Here is a 19,537-nt window from a genome sequence, read left to right on the forward strand (position 1 = left end):
TTAATGCAGAAATGGCTTTGTCAAAATGCAACCCCTTTAGTATTTTTAATTGATATGTTTTGATTTTTTTTATTTTATTTTTTCCTCCACAGATACCCAGAGTGGGATGGTGAGATACTTCCGTTGCAGAGGTAAATGTTTTATTTGGTCTTCAGAGAATTGACCCTGGCAGATGGATCGCACTGGCAGCTTTAGGCCGACTTGTGAGCTTTGCGAGTTTTCCTTTTCTGTCATTCAACTCTGCTTCTCTTGGTCACTGCTGTTTTTAGCGCGCCGGGTAAAGATGTCCAGCCCTCAGCTTCTGCCCAGACTTCCCAGAATCGTCAACAGACAGCCGGACGCAAGAGCGCTTCCCTCCTGCCAAGTCGACACTGCCAGCGTGGATCGGAGGACAGGAGGGAGAAGCGTGACAGCTGTTCTCGCTCACGCAGTCCACGCTACCACTGTGGCTCGGAGGGTAGAAGAGAGAAACGAAGTAGCCTTTCTCGCTCGCGCAGTCCACGCTACCACTGTGGCTCGGAGGGTAGAAGAGAGAAACGAAGTAGCCTTTCTCGCTCGCGCAGTCCACGCTACCACTGTGGCTCGGAGGGTAGAAGAGAGCAACGAAGAAGCCGTTCTCGCTCACGCAGTCCACGCAACTACTACGCCTCAGAGGGTAGAAGAGAGAGACATAGTAGTAGATCGTGGTCGCCACAAACCTCAAGACACACTCGCAGGTCCGTGAACACTGAAGTCCTAATTGATGAATAAACATCAGCATTTGTCTATTTTACCTCTTTGAGTTTATTTAACCTCTTCTCCATTTGAAATGATCTTGAATGAGTTGGTTATTTCCTTTAGGTCCCAGCCTCATTCTTTGTCTCCACGATATGAGCGAACTGCCTCTTCTCATCATAGATCACGTTCCAAGAGTCCCCAGAGACGACCCTCACCCAGGAGGAGAGATGAGAAACGTTCTTCGCCGGCAAGGAGCCGTGAGCGCCGCGAGCCACCGAGGAGAGGAGACGACAGACGGCCAGCGCCGTCGAGAAGCCACGAGAGACGACCATCCGCTGAGAGGTCACTGCCTCAACGCAAGAGGTCGAACAGCGCAGAGAGACTGGCCAAGAGGCTGCTGGAAACATCAGGTTTGACTGATGACAAACATTTCACAACTTCCGATATTTAAGAGTAGAAGTGGTAAATACACAGTAGCTATACCCACAGTTAATGATAGTTAATATGTCCACATCGTGTTCAGCTTACTGCTGTGAAAGATAAAATAAGCCAGCCTCGACGCAGACACTTTGGATTTTATTTCTTTAAAAAATGACCAAAAAAAGACTAAATTGTGTTCAGTAAGTGTTTGCGTATTTAACATTTCTTCTTGAGAAGCTCAACGAGCAGAGAAACTTGTTCAGACAGTCTTCCCCTTCTTTGTCCCGTTAGCGGCCCAGTCTCTGTCGAAACAGTCTAACCTCGAGGCCATGGTTAAGACTCTGGCTCCTGCGTTACTGGCAGAGCTCGCTAAGATGAAATCAACATCGACATCATCGGCGCCCTCTGCTACCTCGTCTTCATCCGCTAACGTGGCCAAGAAGGCTGGGACTGCAAAGACCGCTAAGGCGAAGCCCAGCCTTCAAAAGCCCGCGATGAGCTCCACCGCAAAGCCACCGAAGGTGGGTGTGGAGTAAATCTGTTCTGTAAATGTGGCAACGCTTTGTATCAGCGGGGGGCGCTTCTTTCTTTGGTCCCTTTTAAAGATGTTTTCCCTCCTAACCCTTTATTGAACGCAGACTCTTTTAACGTTTTTTTTTATTTTCCGTTTGCACAGCCGGTCAAACCCTCACCTCCAACCATGGTGAGGCTTAAAGGAATTTACAGCTCTCTCTCTCACAAAGACGTGGGTGCCGCTGTGGGCCATTTTGGAAAAACCAAATCAGTGGTGGTGTTCAGGTCCAGGCTAGAGGTACGTAGGGCGAGAGAATGTTTGCTGTGAATGTGGTTGTCACGCAAGCACATAGTATCTACTCCTTCATTTGTTGGGCTGTTGTGAATTCATCCAAAGAAACAAGCTGATGACTATTTTCTGTGCGTCTAGAAGGAATGGAGGGATGTTTGGTTAACCATGTGAGGAGCTCACTCTCACTTTATTGCTGTTTCAAAAAAGAAAGAAAAGAGCAGCCATATTGAATGAGTTATTCTGAAACCTGAGCCCTTCTTGACACTCGATTAGGTGAATGAGTCACTTAACCACCTCTGTCTGGACACATTTCTCAGCTTCCACAAAACGTCACCCGCCTTCTTTATGGTAGAAGCTTGGCTGTCGGGAGTGATGCCACATTTGAATCGAGCCTTTTTGCACTGAAAACTCTCATTTGGAAGGATTTGAAACGTTATTTTCCCAACAACGCACAAAATGAAACAAATTCTAGATCAAATGGGGATTATTGCGATTAACTGCAGGGTCCTACGATTAACCGCTGTTAAAGGACAATTTCGGTCGTTTACAACATCCAGCTGTATTGCCCAATCTACCCATGATTTAGCCATAGCAAAGACGCAAAAAAATGTCATCCGACCCTGACAGTGTTGCTTGCACGGAGATTTCGGACTGACAACATACCCATGGGGGCATCGATTTATATTGTGTTTTAAACGCTATTTTTATACCTCTTCTAGAGCTCCAAACAACATGACACTTACGTGGTAGTGAGTAGAGGTTCCCTAAAGCCAAACCGAAGTGTCCCGAGGTCTTCATGTGGTCGGATATAGAGTCCAGAATGAATTTAATCAAGCCGGTCTGCTCTCAATCAGTGCCTCTTCCGTCAACATGAGGCTATCTCACGCGAGACATCACGTCACGTGACATTTCAAAATTCCAACCTGTTAGTAAGCTAGGCTTTGCTGTTGCATACAACTTCAATTCCCTTTCGAAAGAAATACTGGACTATGTTTGTAAAAAGAACGGCAACGAAATTGTGACTTTCCAGAGCGAGTCACTCCACACTCGGCAATCAACTACGGACTCACGTGACGTCTCGCGTGAGATAGCCTCCTGTTGACGGAAGAGGCTCTGATTGAGAGCAGACCGGCTTGATTAAATTCATTCTGGACTCTATATCCGACCACATGAAGACCTCGGGACACTTCAGTTTGGCTTTAGGGACCCTCTACTCACTACCACGTAAGTGTTATGTTGTTTGGAGCTGTAGAAGAGGTATAAAAATAGCGTTTAAAACACAATATAAATCGATGCCCCCATGGCTATGTTGTCAGTCCGAAATCTCCGTGCAAGCAACACTGTCAGGGTCGGATGACATTTTTTTGCGTCTTTGCTATGGCTAAATCATGGGTAGATTGGGCAATACAGCTGGATGTTGTAAACGACCGAAATTGTCCTTTAAGAGTTTTATCTACTTGGAAGATGTCAGAAGATTGGTTCCATGCAGGATACGTGCAGTTCAGTGGAAATGTGTAATTCTGTGGTGTTCAATCGCCTCTAACCGTGTAGTCCCAAAGCTTATTATATTATTTTTCAAATGATTTGATGGTCTTCTTGGTCTGTGAGGTTTTGATTCGGGATCATTTAAAAAGTGCTTTATTTTTTTAATGTTTGGTATCATTTATTTTTTCATTTCTAAAACACACGGTGTTGAGCTTTTAACATTTTAAGCTTTGGGTCTTATGGCTGTACTGATTGGCAGTTGTGTGTTCTTTTAATTTGTGCACGTGCAGGCAGTCGTGTGTTTTGAGAGAGCGGAAGACGCCGAGAAATTGAGGAACAAGAAATCCATTAAAGCGAAAGGAGTGTTGATCACTGTCGCCAGAGAGAAGGTATTGCGCGCTAAATATGTGATAATATACAGTGAAATATTCATTTTGGGTGCTGCGATGCGGTCGCGCTGTTTCCGATCAAATTGGTTCAAAGCAGCTTTTGTTACGCAGGGTGCTGTCTCTAAGAAGCCTCAGCCGACCTCTACAAAGGAGCAGAAGAAGCCTCCACAGCAGTGAGTACATGTTCCACACTTTGGTGGAGATGTTATCTTGTTTTTCGAAATGCTGAGAGTCCATTTTATGCCTTCGTTGTGGGGGGGGGGGGGGGGGGGGAATGCCCTTGCGTCAAAGAAAAGAATATGATTTCTTTGTTAAAAGGTTAAAACAGCCTTCAGATGTGCAGCTTCTTCTCTAAATGAAGCCAATTTGATGATTCGCTCCTTTACAGGAAGTCCACAAACCCCGGTGTCTCTGCGGCCCAAACCAGCAAAGCCACTTCCACTGGAAAAGTCAAAGCGCCTTCATCTTTAACTTCTGCGGCCAAGAAAAACACAACGGGGAAAATTGTGACAAAAGCAAAAGTCCTGGTCTCCAAAGCGAAACATGCCACAACCAAACCGACGGTAAAAACCGTGAAAGCTGACAGTGTGGCCGGTCGAGGTGGTGGGAAGTCTGGTGAAGTGAAGAAAGAAGCTTCAGAGCTCTCCGGAGCTAAGGAGTTAAAGAGTCCACAAAAGAAGCTTAAAACCGGGGACTCTAAGCAAACCACACCTCTTGAAAGTCCTAAAGGCAGCGCTAAAAAAACCAACGTGGCATCTAAAGAAAAAGCTGATCGACCTTCAAATGTGAGTGTTTCAGAACCGCTTAAAGGCAAAGGAACCAAAGCTACCAAAGCGGAAACTAGACAGGAACATAAGACTGAAGCAAAGAATTCGACTACAGCAAAGAATTCGACTACAGCCAAAGCCGTGAAAGAGGAAGTGGCGAAGGAGACCGAGGCAAAGGTGAAACAAGAGCCGCTGGGCTCCTCGGATTCAGAAAATCAGCCGGATGCTGCAGAGAAAATCCAGTCCAAAATTTTGGAAGCAAAGACTGAAGGATCTGCGCCGGTGCCTGGAGACACAGGCGAGGTTGTTGAGCTGAAAGACGAGAAACTCTTTGATGTGAAGCAACAGGCAGAATCTGCCATAGCTGATGTTGAGGCAGAAGAAATTAAAGACGACAAACGGCTGGAGCTTGGGGAAACGGGAGCGGCGGAGCCCATGGAAGTTGATAGTTCTGCTGAGGCCAAAGAGCAAAAGCTGACGGATGCAGAGGCCTTACCAGATAAACCCAGCGACAGTCATCCATCAACCAGTACACCACCTGCTGATTCACCTAGAATGCAACAAGCTACCGAGAGCAAAGGGGAAAAGATGATTGGTACAAAGATCTTACCAACTAAAGTCTGTGATGGTCATACCCCAACCTGCACAGTCCAGACTGCACCATCGGAATCTTCTGCCGATCCACCTCAGTCACCGCAGGCCACCTCCAGAACTCAGGAAACCTCAGCACAGGCCCAACAAAGTCGAATGCCACATCCGGAATCCACTTCACAAGAACCGGAGACCAAGACGAAACATCAAAATCAGCAGCAGGCTGCAGGAAGCTCAGCTGAAGCTGCTCTGAAGGCAGAGCAGACAGTCGCAGGGCAGGAGACCAAAACAAAGCAAAAAGGTAAGCAGACAGAAGGTACCGTTTCAGTTTTTGTGTGCGACTGTCAGGAAATTTGGGTGGTGTCGCGAGGCAAAGTTCTGAAAACTGTCAGTGTAGAAATACATGATTCCTTCATGCTTCAAACCCTTTTCAGACTTGAGACGCTCAACATTAATGGCTCTATCGGCCTGTTAAATCAGTGGCATTCAGTCATCCACACATCGGTTACTCTTGTTTCTCAATTCAGCCACATGTTACAGTTTCTGACCCAGTTCTGTCCATTGAATTTTTCTGCCCTGAAGATCCTGTGACTGCCGCGAAGACCCAGCAGGATCCATTGAAAGCTGTCGGCGGCGTTTCAGCCAAGCCCACATTGTCACCCGCCGCCGCCGTCGACCCTCCAACAGTCGGGGAGAAGACGGAAAAGCACCAGCAACATGATAAAACCAGTAAGAAGGGCATGAAATCTTTCCTGGGGTTGTCAAACTCTGTGCCGGATCGTAATTCATTTAACGCCTTTCACTCTTTTTAAAAATCTCCTTAACAGGCTGTGTCCAGGTGGAAACCAGCAAGTCATTAAAAGTAAGTTCTATCAAACTGTATATAAATACATTTGTATAAGTGTAATCTTTTAGACCTCTTTAGTCTTCTGACCAGATATTCTCTGTTGTTTTAAATTGATTTGAATGTAATGTGTGGGAATGAGGTAATATTGTACAGATTATCATGCTTAAAAAGTTACAAAGTTAACAAACAGGGTACATGCTTAGAAAAAAAAAAAGATGTTATGTCTGTTATATCCTTTTACTGTGGTGTTTACTAGGGGTGGGTATTGGCAAAGAAGTCACGATTCACATGTCACGATGCGATTCTATCACAATGCATCACGATACTTGAATTATTGCGATGCATCGCGATGCATTGCGATATTTTCACTGAACATACTTAAAAAAAAAAATACAGCCATTACCAGTGGCTGACTGGCTGTGTATGATCTGGATAGTGTCTTCAATTGATACATAACTCAAAGCAAATCCATTCATAACTGTATTTATTGAAACAACTTTTGGAGGTATTGCCATTAAAACAAATATTACTGGACACACTCATCACAAAAAGTGCATAGGATTTATAAAACTTAAAATAACAAAATAGGGATGATCAGTACAGACAAAAAAAAGTGCATAGGCTTTATAAAACAGAAAAAAATAAAATAAATATAGCAAACATCCCTTGCAGCGAAATGCATCAATTGCATGTGTCCTATCATTAAAGGCATAAAAAGCCCCCCAAAAAAATAAAAATAGATACTTGTCGTCAAGAATCGATGCAGTAGATAGCGAAAATTAGAATCGCGATGCATCGTCATGACGATTATTTTGCACACCCCTAGTGTTTACCCACCATATGGTAGGGTAAAGAGATAGCCCATGAGCCCATAATGAAATGAATTTAGACTGGTTATTGTGAGTCAGTTAACCCAGGCACCTTTTTTGTTACATTGTTCTGCGCCCTGCTGGAAACGTGGAGCACATTGATACATTACTGAAAAGTACCGGGAAAAACAAATGGACGTAAATGAAGCCAGAGTTATGTCAAAGATGTAACACGCAGGGATGAAACCCGTTTAAACCCTGACTGGGGTCTTTTGTGTCTTGACGCACGTTGCCTTTCTGTTCACAGACTTCTCTCCCTGAACCTTCTGGAAATGGGCAACAGCCTACTCCACAAAGCACCGCCTCTGCTCCACCTGCGATGTCTGCTGGATCCATCTTCCCTGGAGCTGTCGCCGCGGAGGCGACGGACAAAGTGGCGAAGAGGGTTGAGGAACCAGGAACCGACATGACCGCACGCCCAGCCAAGCCAACTGAGGGTGGAAAAGGAGTGAAGGAGGAGGGATCGGCGGCAGCTTCCGTCTCCCCTGCCGCCAACTCCGCGCCGTCACCCGGGATCCCTGACGAGTCTGAGGAAAAAGAAATTCCTCACATTGACGAGGACATTTTCAGGGCAATCACCACGGCGTTGCGCGAGCACAGGCTCACTCAGAGGAGCGCAACAACAAGCCAGGACAAAGAGGTGATGTGCGACTCTAAATCTCACCCGGCAGCCGTATTTGCACAGTGAAAATATAAAAGTGAAGTCTTCCTCTTATTATTCTGTAAATGCACTGCTTAAGAGATAGGGGTGGACAAAAAAAAAATCGATTCATGTACATATCATGATTTCTTATGGGATGATTTTAAAAATCAATTTTTCTCCCCTGACTCGATTATATTACGTCATATCCGTGTCCGGAAAAACTGCATCAATTCATTACATTAAGTTATGTTAAAACTAGCCCACATTTGTGCTGTGTGGACATTTCAATTCATTTTGTAACCCAAAACTTTAAAAGATGCTGTACATGTTAAGTACCTCTTTTTGTCTCAGTTGAAATAAATGTCAGCTGCTGGACTGACTGACACAGACTGATGTGCATTGCTTATGGGAAAGACATTCATTTTAGAAGTGTATGATTCAACTTGTTTGTTTTTTAAGGAGGAAGAAAATTGCAATTACTGATTATATCGAATCGCAATACTTGTAGAATCGCAATTATCAAGAATCGTGATACAATCACCAAAGCATATCGTCCCACCCCTATTAAGAAGGCTGTGCTGCAGCTGGCTTTCATCTTCTTTTGTAAAGCTCCTGCGTTGCACCCAATCTGTACGTTCGCTGATGTTTGTTAAAGTTGACGAGCTGAATCTTTCCCTTTTTTATTCTTTTTTTTTTTTTTTTAGGACAACAGCAAAAGCAACAAAAGCCCAGTAAGTGCAAAGGAAGAGGGCACGCCAGAGGAGAAGGTAAACGTTTTTCTTTTTCTAATCTTTCCATTCAAATGTGCTTCATTTGTAGTATTTGTCTACAGAATTTTATCAGTTCTTCATTAAAACAGACGCCATCAATGAAAGATTTTTGTAATTAATAGGTCAACAGAGTTTTAGCTGACATTTTTCCCCACCCATCAGGCTCTGGATATTCAAGCTGGCGTTGTGTCTTCAGAGCCCTTTAACGAAGAAAGTTTCAACTTTGAAGACTTTGTCACTGTTGATGAAATTAGTGAAGACGTGGAAGACGTGGCTGTCGATGACGGCTCCTCTTCCCGTAAGCAGGCCTCCAGTGACAAAAAGGGGGGGCCAGGTTCGGATGCATCATCTTCTGCCAAAAAGACGTCAAAGAGGTCCTCTAAAGACTCCAAGAGCTCACCCACTTCCAAGTCCTCTAGTTCAAGCTCCGTGTCACCAAAAAAGCAAAAAGACTCCTCTGAATCCACCAAACCTACCAAATCCTCTGCCAGCAAGACCTCCTCGCCCTCCTCGTCTTCTTCACAGTCTGCTGAAAGTTCCGTCTCCTCCGGCCTGAAAGCTCAGCTGAGCAAGGCGAGGTCACATGCTCCATCCACAGGTCGAAGCACCCGTTCATCAGCAGCAGCTGCCAAGACGTCGACAGAGACGAGTCACAAGGTGGAAGCTAAACCCACAGTGACTGCCGTGACAAAGTCTGACCACCAGGGGTCAGCAGAGAGCGGTGCTGCAAAAACTGTTGAGTCAGAGATGAAAATAGAATCCGCATCAGAGACGGATCCACCTGCACAGAAACGGGAGTTCGAGTCGACCAACCAAAGTCTGAAGGCTGATTTTAAGGATGAAACACCCAAAGAAGTGAGCAACGACAAAGGAAGGAAAAAGGATGATGATGGAAAACAGACTGAGGAGGAGGGAGATGATGGTGACGATTACCGAATCCTTGATTCACTCGATGATGCAGCTGATGAACAGATGGCTGAAGAAGAGAAGCAAGACGGCAGCACTGAAACCCAGACATCTGGACCTGAGCCAGGCCAGAGATCCTATGAGAAAGACCATCAGGTCAGTGTGGAGGATGAAGGCAAATCCGGCTTGGAGCAGTGCATTAAAATGGAGACGGATGCTTCTAACCAAGTGCAAAACAGCAGCGCGAAAGACCCGGAAGCTGTGGTTCAAGAGGACAGTGATCTGATCAAAGATAAAAGCTCCACAGTAAAGCAGGTGTCTGAGGGAGTGATGACATCAGCAGTCAACAGTTCAGATCAATCATCAGTTGCATCTTCAACAAATCAAGTGATGGATAAAGACACAAACCAAATTCCACAAGCCAGGGGAGAGGGAGGAAGGTTAAAGCATAAAGAAGAAGACGTGCTTTCACAGGAATTCCGCAAAACCACAACAGATGACGGACAAATCTCTCAGCTTCCTGAAGACCGGGACAACAAAGACACTTTGAAAGATTTTACTGAACAAGAAGCCTTTGAGACGGTGGATTCGGTTGATGATCAGACTGTGACAGAAGGTGACAGTCAGAAACCCGAAACTCCCGGTGAACAGATCTCTGAAGGAAACATTGAACCCACAGACGAAGAAGATGCATACCAGGTAATAGATTCTGTGGAGGATCAGCCAACAACTACAGAGACGGAGTCGGAGGTTGACGGCAAGGAAGACAAAACAAAGAAAGACAATGTGACAGCTGAAAGAGACGATAGACCAAACAGGAGAAGCGGCCTGAGGACCAGAACATCTAAAAGTGAAGAGAAGGAGAAATCTCCAAAGAAACCAGACAGGACAGCTGAAAAAAACAAGACTCCAACAAAGGACAGCACAACAGGAAAAGACCAACAGGTTGTCGAGGACAATGAGGAGATGGTCTACGAGGTAGTGGACTCTGTTGAAGATGAATCCGTTCAGGAGACCTCAACCACAGAAAAGTCCGGTAGAAGAAGAACTACTAGAGGAAACAAAGACCATAAAACGCCAACAACAATTCCCAAGGAGGTGCCTGAAAGACCTGCCGGAGAAGAGGAGACCGAGTTTAAGATTTTAGACTCTGTGGAGGACGAGGCTGCCTCTGACGAACCGACAGTGACGAGAAGATCCACCAGAGCCAGAAGAGAAAAAGCTAAGAAAGATGCTGAGAATGAGAAATCGAATAAAGATAAGACCCCGACAGGAAGGAGGAGCAAATCTGCCAGAGATTCAGTGGATCGAAACAAAGAGAAAGCTACAGAGACGGAAGCCAAAACTCCTCCTGAAGAAAACACGCAAACAAAGAAAAGTGAATCTGTTGCAGGAGACGCAGCCGAGGAGGAGGCCACTTATGAAATATTAGATGCTGTGGAGGAAGAGGCTGCTGGGGAGGATCGTCCCCCAACACTAGAAAAACCACGGCGGGGAAGACCAAAGAAAGACGTTAAAGCGACGAGGAAACAACCTGCTGCTGTGAAGAAGGGAGACTCGTCCAGTAGAAGGGCCGATGAAGAAGAAGCAGTTTATCACATTCTGGACTCTGTTGAAGATGAGCCAGTTGACGATAGGGCTCCGACAGACCAAAGTAAGAATGTGAGCCAGTTAGCCATCTCTAAAGATGATGATGAAACAAAGGAAGCAAGTTCACTCGTAAATGAGGAGGAGGAGGAGGAGCCTGTGTATCACATTGTAGATTCTCTGGAAGATGATCAGGTTCAGGAGGAGTTGATGACCACACAAGTCTCCAGCACGGAGAGGGGAGAAAGGAGTGAAGCAGCACTTGAAAATACAACAAAAGACGAGGCTGCTGCAAAGGAAGAAGACTCGATAACAAGCGACTCCACAGCTGTGGAAGTGTCCAAGAAAGAAGTCTCGGAGGAGAAGAGTCTACTTCAGTTAGCTGATGATGTAGAGAAGGTTGGTGATGGCCCATCTGCTGCAGAAGGCTCTGGTACAGGGGAGCAGGACAGGACACCAAAAACAGATGTTACGAAAGAGGACGGTCCAGCAACTGTATCCAGATGTGATGCCGCAACATCAGAGAAGAAGCAAAAATTGCCGAAGAGAAATGAGATGGTGGCCGCAGAAAGCGCTCTCGTCAACCTGGATGAAGTCAGCGAGGAGGAAGATGATTACCCTGACGATACAGCAGAGGAAGAGGAGCTGAAGAAAAAGCAAGCGGCTGCTAAAGAGCGAAAGAAGGAGCAGGGGGAGAGGAGGAGCAGGGCGAGGGGAGAAGCTAAGAGGGCGCAAAGGATTCAGAGCAGCAGCAGTGGGGTAAGGGTGAGGAAGGCGAAGGAAAGGGATTTGGAAAAGGTGGAGGTGGACACCCAGGAGTTGGTGACTCTGGATGAGGTGGGAGAGGATGAAGCTTCAGAGGAAGGAGCGACCGAGGGTGGAGGATGGGACGGGGAGCTACTGGAGGGAGAGCTGCAGGAACTCGTCACTCTGGATGAGATCGTCGAAGAGGGGGAGGAGGGAAAGGAAGAGCAAAGAACGCCGGAGAGACTCCCAGAGGGCCAGTCAGCGGACCTCTTAAAGCCAGAGGTTTGGTCGAGATTAACACACCTGCAAGTTTTTTTTAAAAAAATGATTATTTCAGTGAAAAGATTGACCCTGATGCTAAGCCTCTCGTGTGTCTGCTTATAGAATCAGGCAACCTTAGCGGAAGCAGGCGGTGAAGAGGACAAAAAAGCAGATGAAGACGAAGCAGAGAAAACCACCATGTCTGCTAAACGCAAACACGGCGACGACGATACAGGTCTTTATCATGCCGTCTTTTATGAATTGCAGCATACTTTTACTGCTTTATTTGCACCATTGCCCAAAGTTTACTTTAAGATCTTAAAGTTCTGAGAACAGCAGAGGTAAATCTGCAGTCTGAGGGGTTTAACCACTCAGTCTAACATGATTAAAAAGCCATAGAGTAAATCGAATTAGCTCTCAAATCATTACAATGGGCTGGTGTCGGGGCTGAGGTTGGCTTTGGCGGTCTGAAACTGTCTTCAATGTGCTGTTTTAGAAGAGAGCGTGAACTTTGTGACCGTGGACGAGGTGGGAAAGAGTGAGGAGGAACAGGAAGCGGCACCGACCAGGACTAAAGGGAAGCCGAGGAAGAAGAGGAGCAGACAGACTCCCGGTGACACAAACGCACCCGTCAATGCTACAGTGGCACCTGTACGTGGAAAACATGACACTCACTCAGTCTGTGTTCTCCCACAGTGAGAAAGTATGCCAGGGGGAACACGGTGAGCAAAGAGGAGCCGGTGCCAGCTGCTTCCCTGGATTCCTCCTCTATGCAGATGACAGACGCATCTGCTCTGTCAAACGATGTCCAGCTGGAGGCTTTCCAGAAGAAAGAGGTGGGAGCGGCGAATCTGTCCGATGTCGTTGCTGCTTCTGCCGGGCAGCAGCCTCAGTCAGCGCGCCCTGATCACCAGACACCGGAAGGAGGTGCGGAGGGACGCATCAAAGCTGACGTTAAAGGTACGAGAAGCAGTTTGAGCACACCGTTTATTCTGATTAGACAAAGAAAAGTCATCTGCAAATTCTCTAAAGTGGCTCAAATTGCAGTCGCAGCTGCCGGTCTGCAGGCTTCCTCCTTTATTCATCAAACATTTAGTCTGTGAAGTGTTCAAAACACCCTTAATCTGGTGTATTAAGATGATACAAAATGTGTTTTTACTCTCAAAGACAGAAGAGAAGTAAATTCTCACATTGTATTCCTGGAAATAGGCAAGTTTGGCCGTTTCTGCAGGAAAGTTTGATTTAACAAAAATCAGAGAGGTTTTTCTGATGACTTTGTTTTTACTTATTCTTCTCTTTATTTATTACCTGCTGTAAAGCACTTTGGTACACCGAAAGAATTGTCTCTAAAGTGTTGCATAAACAAAGTACATTTACATTTACTTCATTACAGAAGGAGGTTTCAGGTTTTTCAGACAACTTCTGGTTATCGCTGCTGGCAGGAATGACCTCCTGTGCTGCTCTGTTGCAGCGGAGCTGAAGCAGCCTCTGGCTGAACACACGCTGTTGTTTCGTTGTGGTGTTGTGTAGAGGGTGTGCTGTGTAGTCTGTCCAGCTCAAATGATTTATCTGTCTCTCTCTCTCTCTTCCTCTTTAGTGACTGATAAACGGAGACAGGAGCTAGCCGGACCCGAAGCAAAGCGCTCTCGTTCTCTGTCTCCTTGTGTCACAGCGGACTTCCGACTGCCGCCTTTCAACCCCAAAAGCCCTCTCGGTGAGAGAAACGCACGACATAATAGTAGGGCTGGGCAAGTTAACTCGTTATTATCGCGCTAACTTGTTAATTATTTAACACCGATAAATATTTTATCGCGCATTAACGCAGGTTTTATTTTTGTAAAAGTCTGTTGAATGCATCTCATTCACACAGTTACAGCAAACACCACGAAGCATGGAGTAATAAAATAAAAATAAGCTAGCAGGTAACATCACCGCTACAGATGCTCCTCTGTCTCGGTGTGAAGCTCATGGAGCTAACCGGCGTTACTTCCTGTTTTACTTGTTTCAACATAAAAGCACGTATTTCAAAATAATTTTTTTTAAAAACTCCTGCATTTACAGCCAAGTTGAATTGTCTTATCACCGTAGTAGTTCCAGTCTAAAATATCACTTAAAGGCAAAACACACAACTGATACCAGCAAGTCATTTAAGGAAACAGACAGTGGAGCGAGGCTTCTACATAAAAACTACATACAAATGCTGATGTTAAAAGTGTGTATGCACAACAAATGTTATGGCACTTTCATTCATATGGCAGCACATTTAAAATAAAACTAAATGCTAAAAGCTATACACTACCTTTGAATTAATTTTTGGATTTTGCGTACAAATGCGATTTATCAGGGAAATCATGTGATTAATTAGATTAAAAATTTTAATCGTTGCCCAGCCCTATAAAAAAAACAAAACAAAATCAGACTCGAGATCGGTAACATTAGTTTCACGTTTGTTTCTTTCCCCGTTCAGGTCAGGAATTTGTGGTCCCTAAATCTGGATTCTTCTGTAATCTCTGCTCGGTTTTCTACTTGAATGAGAGCACCGCTAAGGAAACCCACTGCAGCAGCCAGAAGCACTACAATAACCTGCTGGTATGCACAAGCACCTTCTTTAAGGCTCATCCCAAAGAGAAACATGCCTGGCCTCACGTCTTTTTCCTCCCCCTGTTTGTGTGTGTTGACAGAAGCATTACCAGCAGCTCCAACAGACGACTGCAGCGTTGACACGTGCCTCTCAAAGCTCGGTCTCTGACTGACCCCCAGTCTCTGTCCTCTGCACTCAAACATTAATCTATCAGTGTGTATGAGGACGTGCGTACTGAGCCACGACCGGCTTGGTAAGCTTAGGTTGTAAATTGCTTTCTCATACCCCTTTTTATTCAGGAAAATTACAAATGGATCTACATCAATACTTCAGCATGCGTGCTCCGCCACTCTATGGTTTTCGTTCCTGCACCACTTGCACCTGCACACAGTTTTGAACTGTATTCTGCTCTGGACTGAAGTGGACAACAGTGCTACCGGATTGGTGAATAAATCTTGATATCCAATGAAGACTGTCCTCAAATCCATACATGAAACGAGACGAATGTCATTCTACTCTCATCCACGTCGTTAGCGGTTGCCATTAAATGTTTTAATGATTAATTTAGAGATGTGGTCATATCATATAAGACACCTGGCAAATGTTGTGTGCTGAATCTGTTGAATTGTGCATAGAAATGGGGGCAATGTTTAGGTCCTCCCTCTTTGTTCTGGTAGGGCTTTGGCTGTCTTTAAACATGGGTCCAATATCTGGAATTGTTTGTCTGCCTTCATTGTGTTTCTTTAAAAATGCCAATTAAACTCGTTAAGTGGAATTGATCCGTTTTTTTACATTTGGCTTCATGTTGGGAAAGAAGATTTTCTGTCAAAGACGAGGAAAGATGCCCCGTGGATGTTGGGCGAATGAACCGCCTGATGCAGTTTCAAGTCCCGCAACCGTCACCATTGATAAAGGAAAGGTGGTATTTCAACGGGGACACGGGGTTCGATGTGCATCCACTGGGTAATGGCCACTGAAAGCAGTCCCACACTTCATGATACAAAAAAAAGCAGAGTTGTTTAAACAATTGCAGTTTCAGTAAATCTTCAGTAAACAAAAGGCAGATCTCTTAAAGTGATAGTTCGGAGTAGATTCACCCTAGGGTCGTTTGAACCGTGACATCCAGCCAAGTTTTTCCGATATTGGCTGAACATCAGCCGAGTTACTGAGTTATTCCGAATAGCTTAGTACAAGCGCTAACGGAACCTGGCAGTATCTCCAAAATTACCACACTAAAATCACATGCCATGACACCAAACTTCTACAGTAGTACAAATATGGTCTGTACTCACAAAACAATGCATTTGGTAGTTTGTACATAGTCCAGGAGTTTATTATTATTAACACAAGCCTAATAGCTTCTCTGATTTTTTTTTTTTTTTTTTTTTTTTTGTTAAATGAATTTTTATATTGTAGAGTTGTGAATTTATTTTATCAATGGAGAAATTGAGCAGCCTTGCTTTGTCTACAGTAGTAGATCAACCCTCATCTTACTTTGAAGCTCCCAGATCAAGGAAGTGATGTCGACGCAGCTTTAGCAGCAGAGAAGCTATTAGGATTGTGTTAATAATAAACTCCTGGACTATGTACAAACTTCCAAATGCATCGTCACGGTTCAAATGACCCTAGGGTGAATCTACTCCGAACTATCACTTTAAAGGACAAGACCGTTTTTTTGACATTGGGCCCTTGATTTCACATTATAATATGATGTTCTACTCACCCCTGCTTGTTGTTACCTCCGCCAAGGAGGTTATGTGATCGCCCAAGTTTGTCTGTTGCTTTGTCTGGATGTTCGTTCGTCTGTTCGTTCTGCAATCTTGCGACCTCCACAAGGTGGCGCGACCTCAAGGTGCCAAAGCCAGACAGAATGCATAGTGCGCGGATTTACTTGCACGGCAAGCCAGTGTGCATAACTGCATATAGCGTAATAATAACGGCGAACACTGCTTCCCGACAAAACAAAATGATAATAATATTAATAATAACTAGAAATGCACTCAGAGTGCAGACCTCTGCCAAGGAAGCTTTGTCGCCACCTTGTGGCAGGTTGCAAGATTGCAGCACGAACAGACAAACATCCAGACCAACAGACTCGGGCGATCACATAACCTCCTGGGTGGAGGTAATTAATAATAATAACGGCGAACACTGCTGTTCAATAATGAATAGGGAGAAGGGAAAGCCTCTTCTGCTGACAGCGCCAAAGAACAAGTAGCCCACATCAGGAACGTATGTCCATACATGGCTCGGTATCCACAGGTAGGCCACACCTTCGCAGCCATCTGTGATTGTTTCAGACCATTCACTACAATATATGGGTGGATAAAAAAAATGTGCTTATAAAACAAAGCTTCCTTGGCAGAGGTCTGCACTCTCTGAGTGCATTTCTAGTTGGTAATTTGGAGCTGTTCCGAAGATATTCGAGAGGCGTCTGGCTGCTCTCTTGAGATATTCGGCCATGAAAGGTGGCGCGACCTCAAGGTGCCAAAGCCAGACAGAATGCATAGTGCGCGGATTTACTTGCACGGCAAGCCAGTGTGCATAACTGCATATAGCGTAATAATAACGGCGAACACTGCTTCCCGACAAAACAAAATGATAATAATATTAATAATAACTAGAAATGCACTCAGAGTGCAGACCTCTGCCAAGGAAGCTTTGTCGCCACCTTGTGGCAGGTTGCAAGATTGCAGCACGAACAGACAAACATCCAGACCAACAGACTCGGGCGATCACATAACCTCCTGGGTGGAGGTAATTAATAATAATAACGGCGAACACTGCTGTTCAATAATGAATAGGGAGAAGGGAAAGCCTCTTCTGCTGACAGCGCCAAAGAACAAGTAGCCCACATCAGGAACGTATGTCCATACATGGCTCGGTATCCACAGGTAGGCCACACCTTCGCAGCCATCTGTGATTGTTTCAGACCATTCACTACAATATATGGGTGGATAAAAAAAATGTGCTTATAAAACAAAGCTTCCTTGGCAGAGGTCTGCACTCTCTGAGTGCATTTCTAGTTGGTAATTTGGAGCTGTTCCGAAGATATTCGAGAGGCGTCTGGCTGCTCTCTTGAGATATTCGGCCATGAAACGGTTTCCTATGGGCAATGTTATACAGGCACAAACTATGCTGTTTATAATTTATTAATTACTGTACACTAGCACTGATAACGTGGAGGTGCGTCGCTTACTTAAAAAAATCCGGGTTACTGTAATTTTGAATTTGTTCCAGGTGAGCAGGAGGGGCGTTTTCCAGCTCCATAGATTTGACTTGAGTGAAAGGTGGGTTCTGAAAAGTAGTAATATGCGTTGGCTTCATCTGTTGGCCTTTCCGCCACAGTTGGAGGTTAGTTCAGCAGGTGAATGGATCTGTTTGATCAATAACCGTTAACTACAACAAAGAGGTACTTAGCTTAACATGAAGATTGTACGCCATATATTTTCTTCAATTCTCACAGATCTGACCACCAGCATTACCGGTATTACCTGCTCTTGGTTGAACAAAGGTATCGGTCACATACAGTTGGTTGGCATTTGCTAAGGCTCTCAGCTTATCGGTTCAGGAAACTGGTTGATCTGATCTTGTAAATTGCTGAACTTCAACCCCATTACACCAGTTTGACAAGACCACACCGGATGCATTCATGGCGGTTACGCGGCCCTGCTTGCCCTACATGTGGATGCGCATGCTATCTTGAGTAGCTATTTTAAGGTAAAAATGGTAAATATATTCAAGAATTTTATTTATTTTTCAGAATTTGAATCACTGGGTGGGTACATTCTCACAGTTTGGAAGTTCAGACTCTGGCATTACTTGAGACGTAAACAGTGATGGGACTTCTTCCTCGTTCATGCCTGAGATTCCATCTTGGATATCCTTGATTGATAATGTACAATCTGCTGTTCATGGTTACTTCAGTTCACATCCAAGACACAAGCTTATTGGCAACTCCTCTTCAGACACCATATCCTTCACTCACATTCCTGAGTGTCACAGCAGAATAATGAAGTTTCCAAAGCGCAGACAAACTATTAAACCTAAACATTTCAAACGAGGAAAGCAACAACAGTATATTTAAACACAGTAATTAACAGTACACGTGCATTACTGCGAGTTACGCTGTGCACGTCTCCGGCTCGGTCTGCTGCTAACTTACAGCTACACTGTTTCCCTCTGGAAACAATTCAGTCTTATTTACACAGCACAACATGTCATCTCAAAACATAAATAATATACTTCAATTCATTGAAATCATTCACACAGACTATTCAAAAACTATTTCCTAACTTAGGAAACCAACAATTTGCACAGAAGCTTCTCTTCAGTCCGATCCTCCATCCTGAGCGCAGGGCAGCTGGGGGCCGAGGGGACAGGAAAGGGGGCACCAGGCCAGGGATACCTGCTGAAAAAGAGGAACTCTGTTAGAAAAATATCCAACTGTGACATCTTTAAGACACGATGGAGCTCGGTCATTAACAGCTTTATATGCAAGGACAACAATCTTAAATTCTATTCTGAATGTAACAGGGAACCAATGAAGAGAAGCTAAAACTGCAGAAATCTCAGCCCAATGATAAACAATCAATAAATGGATGGATGGATGGTCCAGTGTGTGGGTGGAAAATATCACCTTCAGCAGCTGACGTGATGAAATGAAAACTGACGGCTTGGTGAACTCAGGAAGGAGTGAATAATGAGGAGGAAGCAGAGGAAGCTGAGGGCCAACTCAAGGCCACTTTGGTGCTGGAAGTCTACATTTTTAGACAGGGACTGAATCTCTAAGGTTTGTTATGGTGTTTAGGCACATTTATTTCATTGTAAAAAGAAAGTACACATCCCTAAATTTATATATTATCGCAACAAGATGAGTTATTTTCCCATGTTTTCTTTAGATGTAAAGCGTGTTGTAGATCATGGCCAAATTGAAAAGATAAACTTTAGGATTCAACTTAAAGTTTCACAAGATTTTTAGCCAATTTTGGTGTCAGAGCCAAAGACTTCTGTCTTTTGATTATCAATAATTTCCATCCCTGTTCTAATGAGAGCTGGTCATGGAAACCGGTTTCGCTGCTGAGCACTTGTCATCTCTGATAATAATCCTACAGTCATGCGACTCATACCAGGTTATTTCCTTGTCTTTTGT

At 44.7% G+C, this 19,537-nt stretch overlaps 1 protein-coding gene across 1 annotated transcript in view; it reads left to right on the plus strand.

Annotated features, from left to right (window-relative positions):
- Positions 1-15,160, plus strand: part of LOC142369076 (uncharacterized) — a 32,251-nt gene extending 17,091 nt beyond the window's left edge. Inside the window, exons 4-22 of the mRNA XM_075451315.1 lie at positions 93-131; positions 270-716; positions 898-1,127; positions 1,429-1,658; positions 1,814-1,948; positions 3,718-3,816; positions 3,928-3,989; positions 4,205-5,475; positions 5,757-5,903; positions 6,002-6,036; positions 7,138-7,530; positions 8,238-8,300; positions 8,466-11,825; positions 11,928-12,039; positions 12,301-12,417; positions 12,501-12,764; positions 13,402-13,518; positions 14,272-14,393; positions 14,486-15,160. Coding sequence (XP_075307430.1) covers positions 93-131; positions 270-716; positions 898-1,127; positions 1,429-1,658; positions 1,814-1,948; positions 3,718-3,816; positions 3,928-3,989; positions 4,205-5,475; positions 5,757-5,903; positions 6,002-6,036; positions 7,138-7,530; positions 8,238-8,300; positions 8,466-11,825; positions 11,928-12,039; positions 12,301-12,417; positions 12,501-12,764; positions 13,402-13,518; positions 14,272-14,393; positions 14,486-14,557 — 7,315 coding nt within the window. The 3' untranslated portion in view covers positions 14,558-15,160. The remainder of the gene's footprint in view (positions 1-92; positions 132-269; positions 717-897; positions 1,128-1,428; positions 1,659-1,813; positions 1,949-3,717; positions 3,817-3,927; positions 3,990-4,204; positions 5,476-5,756; positions 5,904-6,001; positions 6,037-7,137; positions 7,531-8,237; positions 8,301-8,465; positions 11,826-11,927; positions 12,040-12,300; positions 12,418-12,500; positions 12,765-13,401; positions 13,519-14,271; positions 14,394-14,485) is intronic.
- Positions 15,161-19,537: the final 4,377 nt, after the last annotated feature.

This window comes from Odontesthes bonariensis, chromosome 19 (genome assembly GCF_027942865.1).
Source record: "Odontesthes bonariensis isolate fOdoBon6 chromosome 19, fOdoBon6.hap1, whole genome shotgun sequence".
Taxonomy (NCBI): domain Eukaryota; kingdom Metazoa; phylum Chordata; class Actinopteri; order Atheriniformes; family Atherinopsidae; genus Odontesthes; species Odontesthes bonariensis.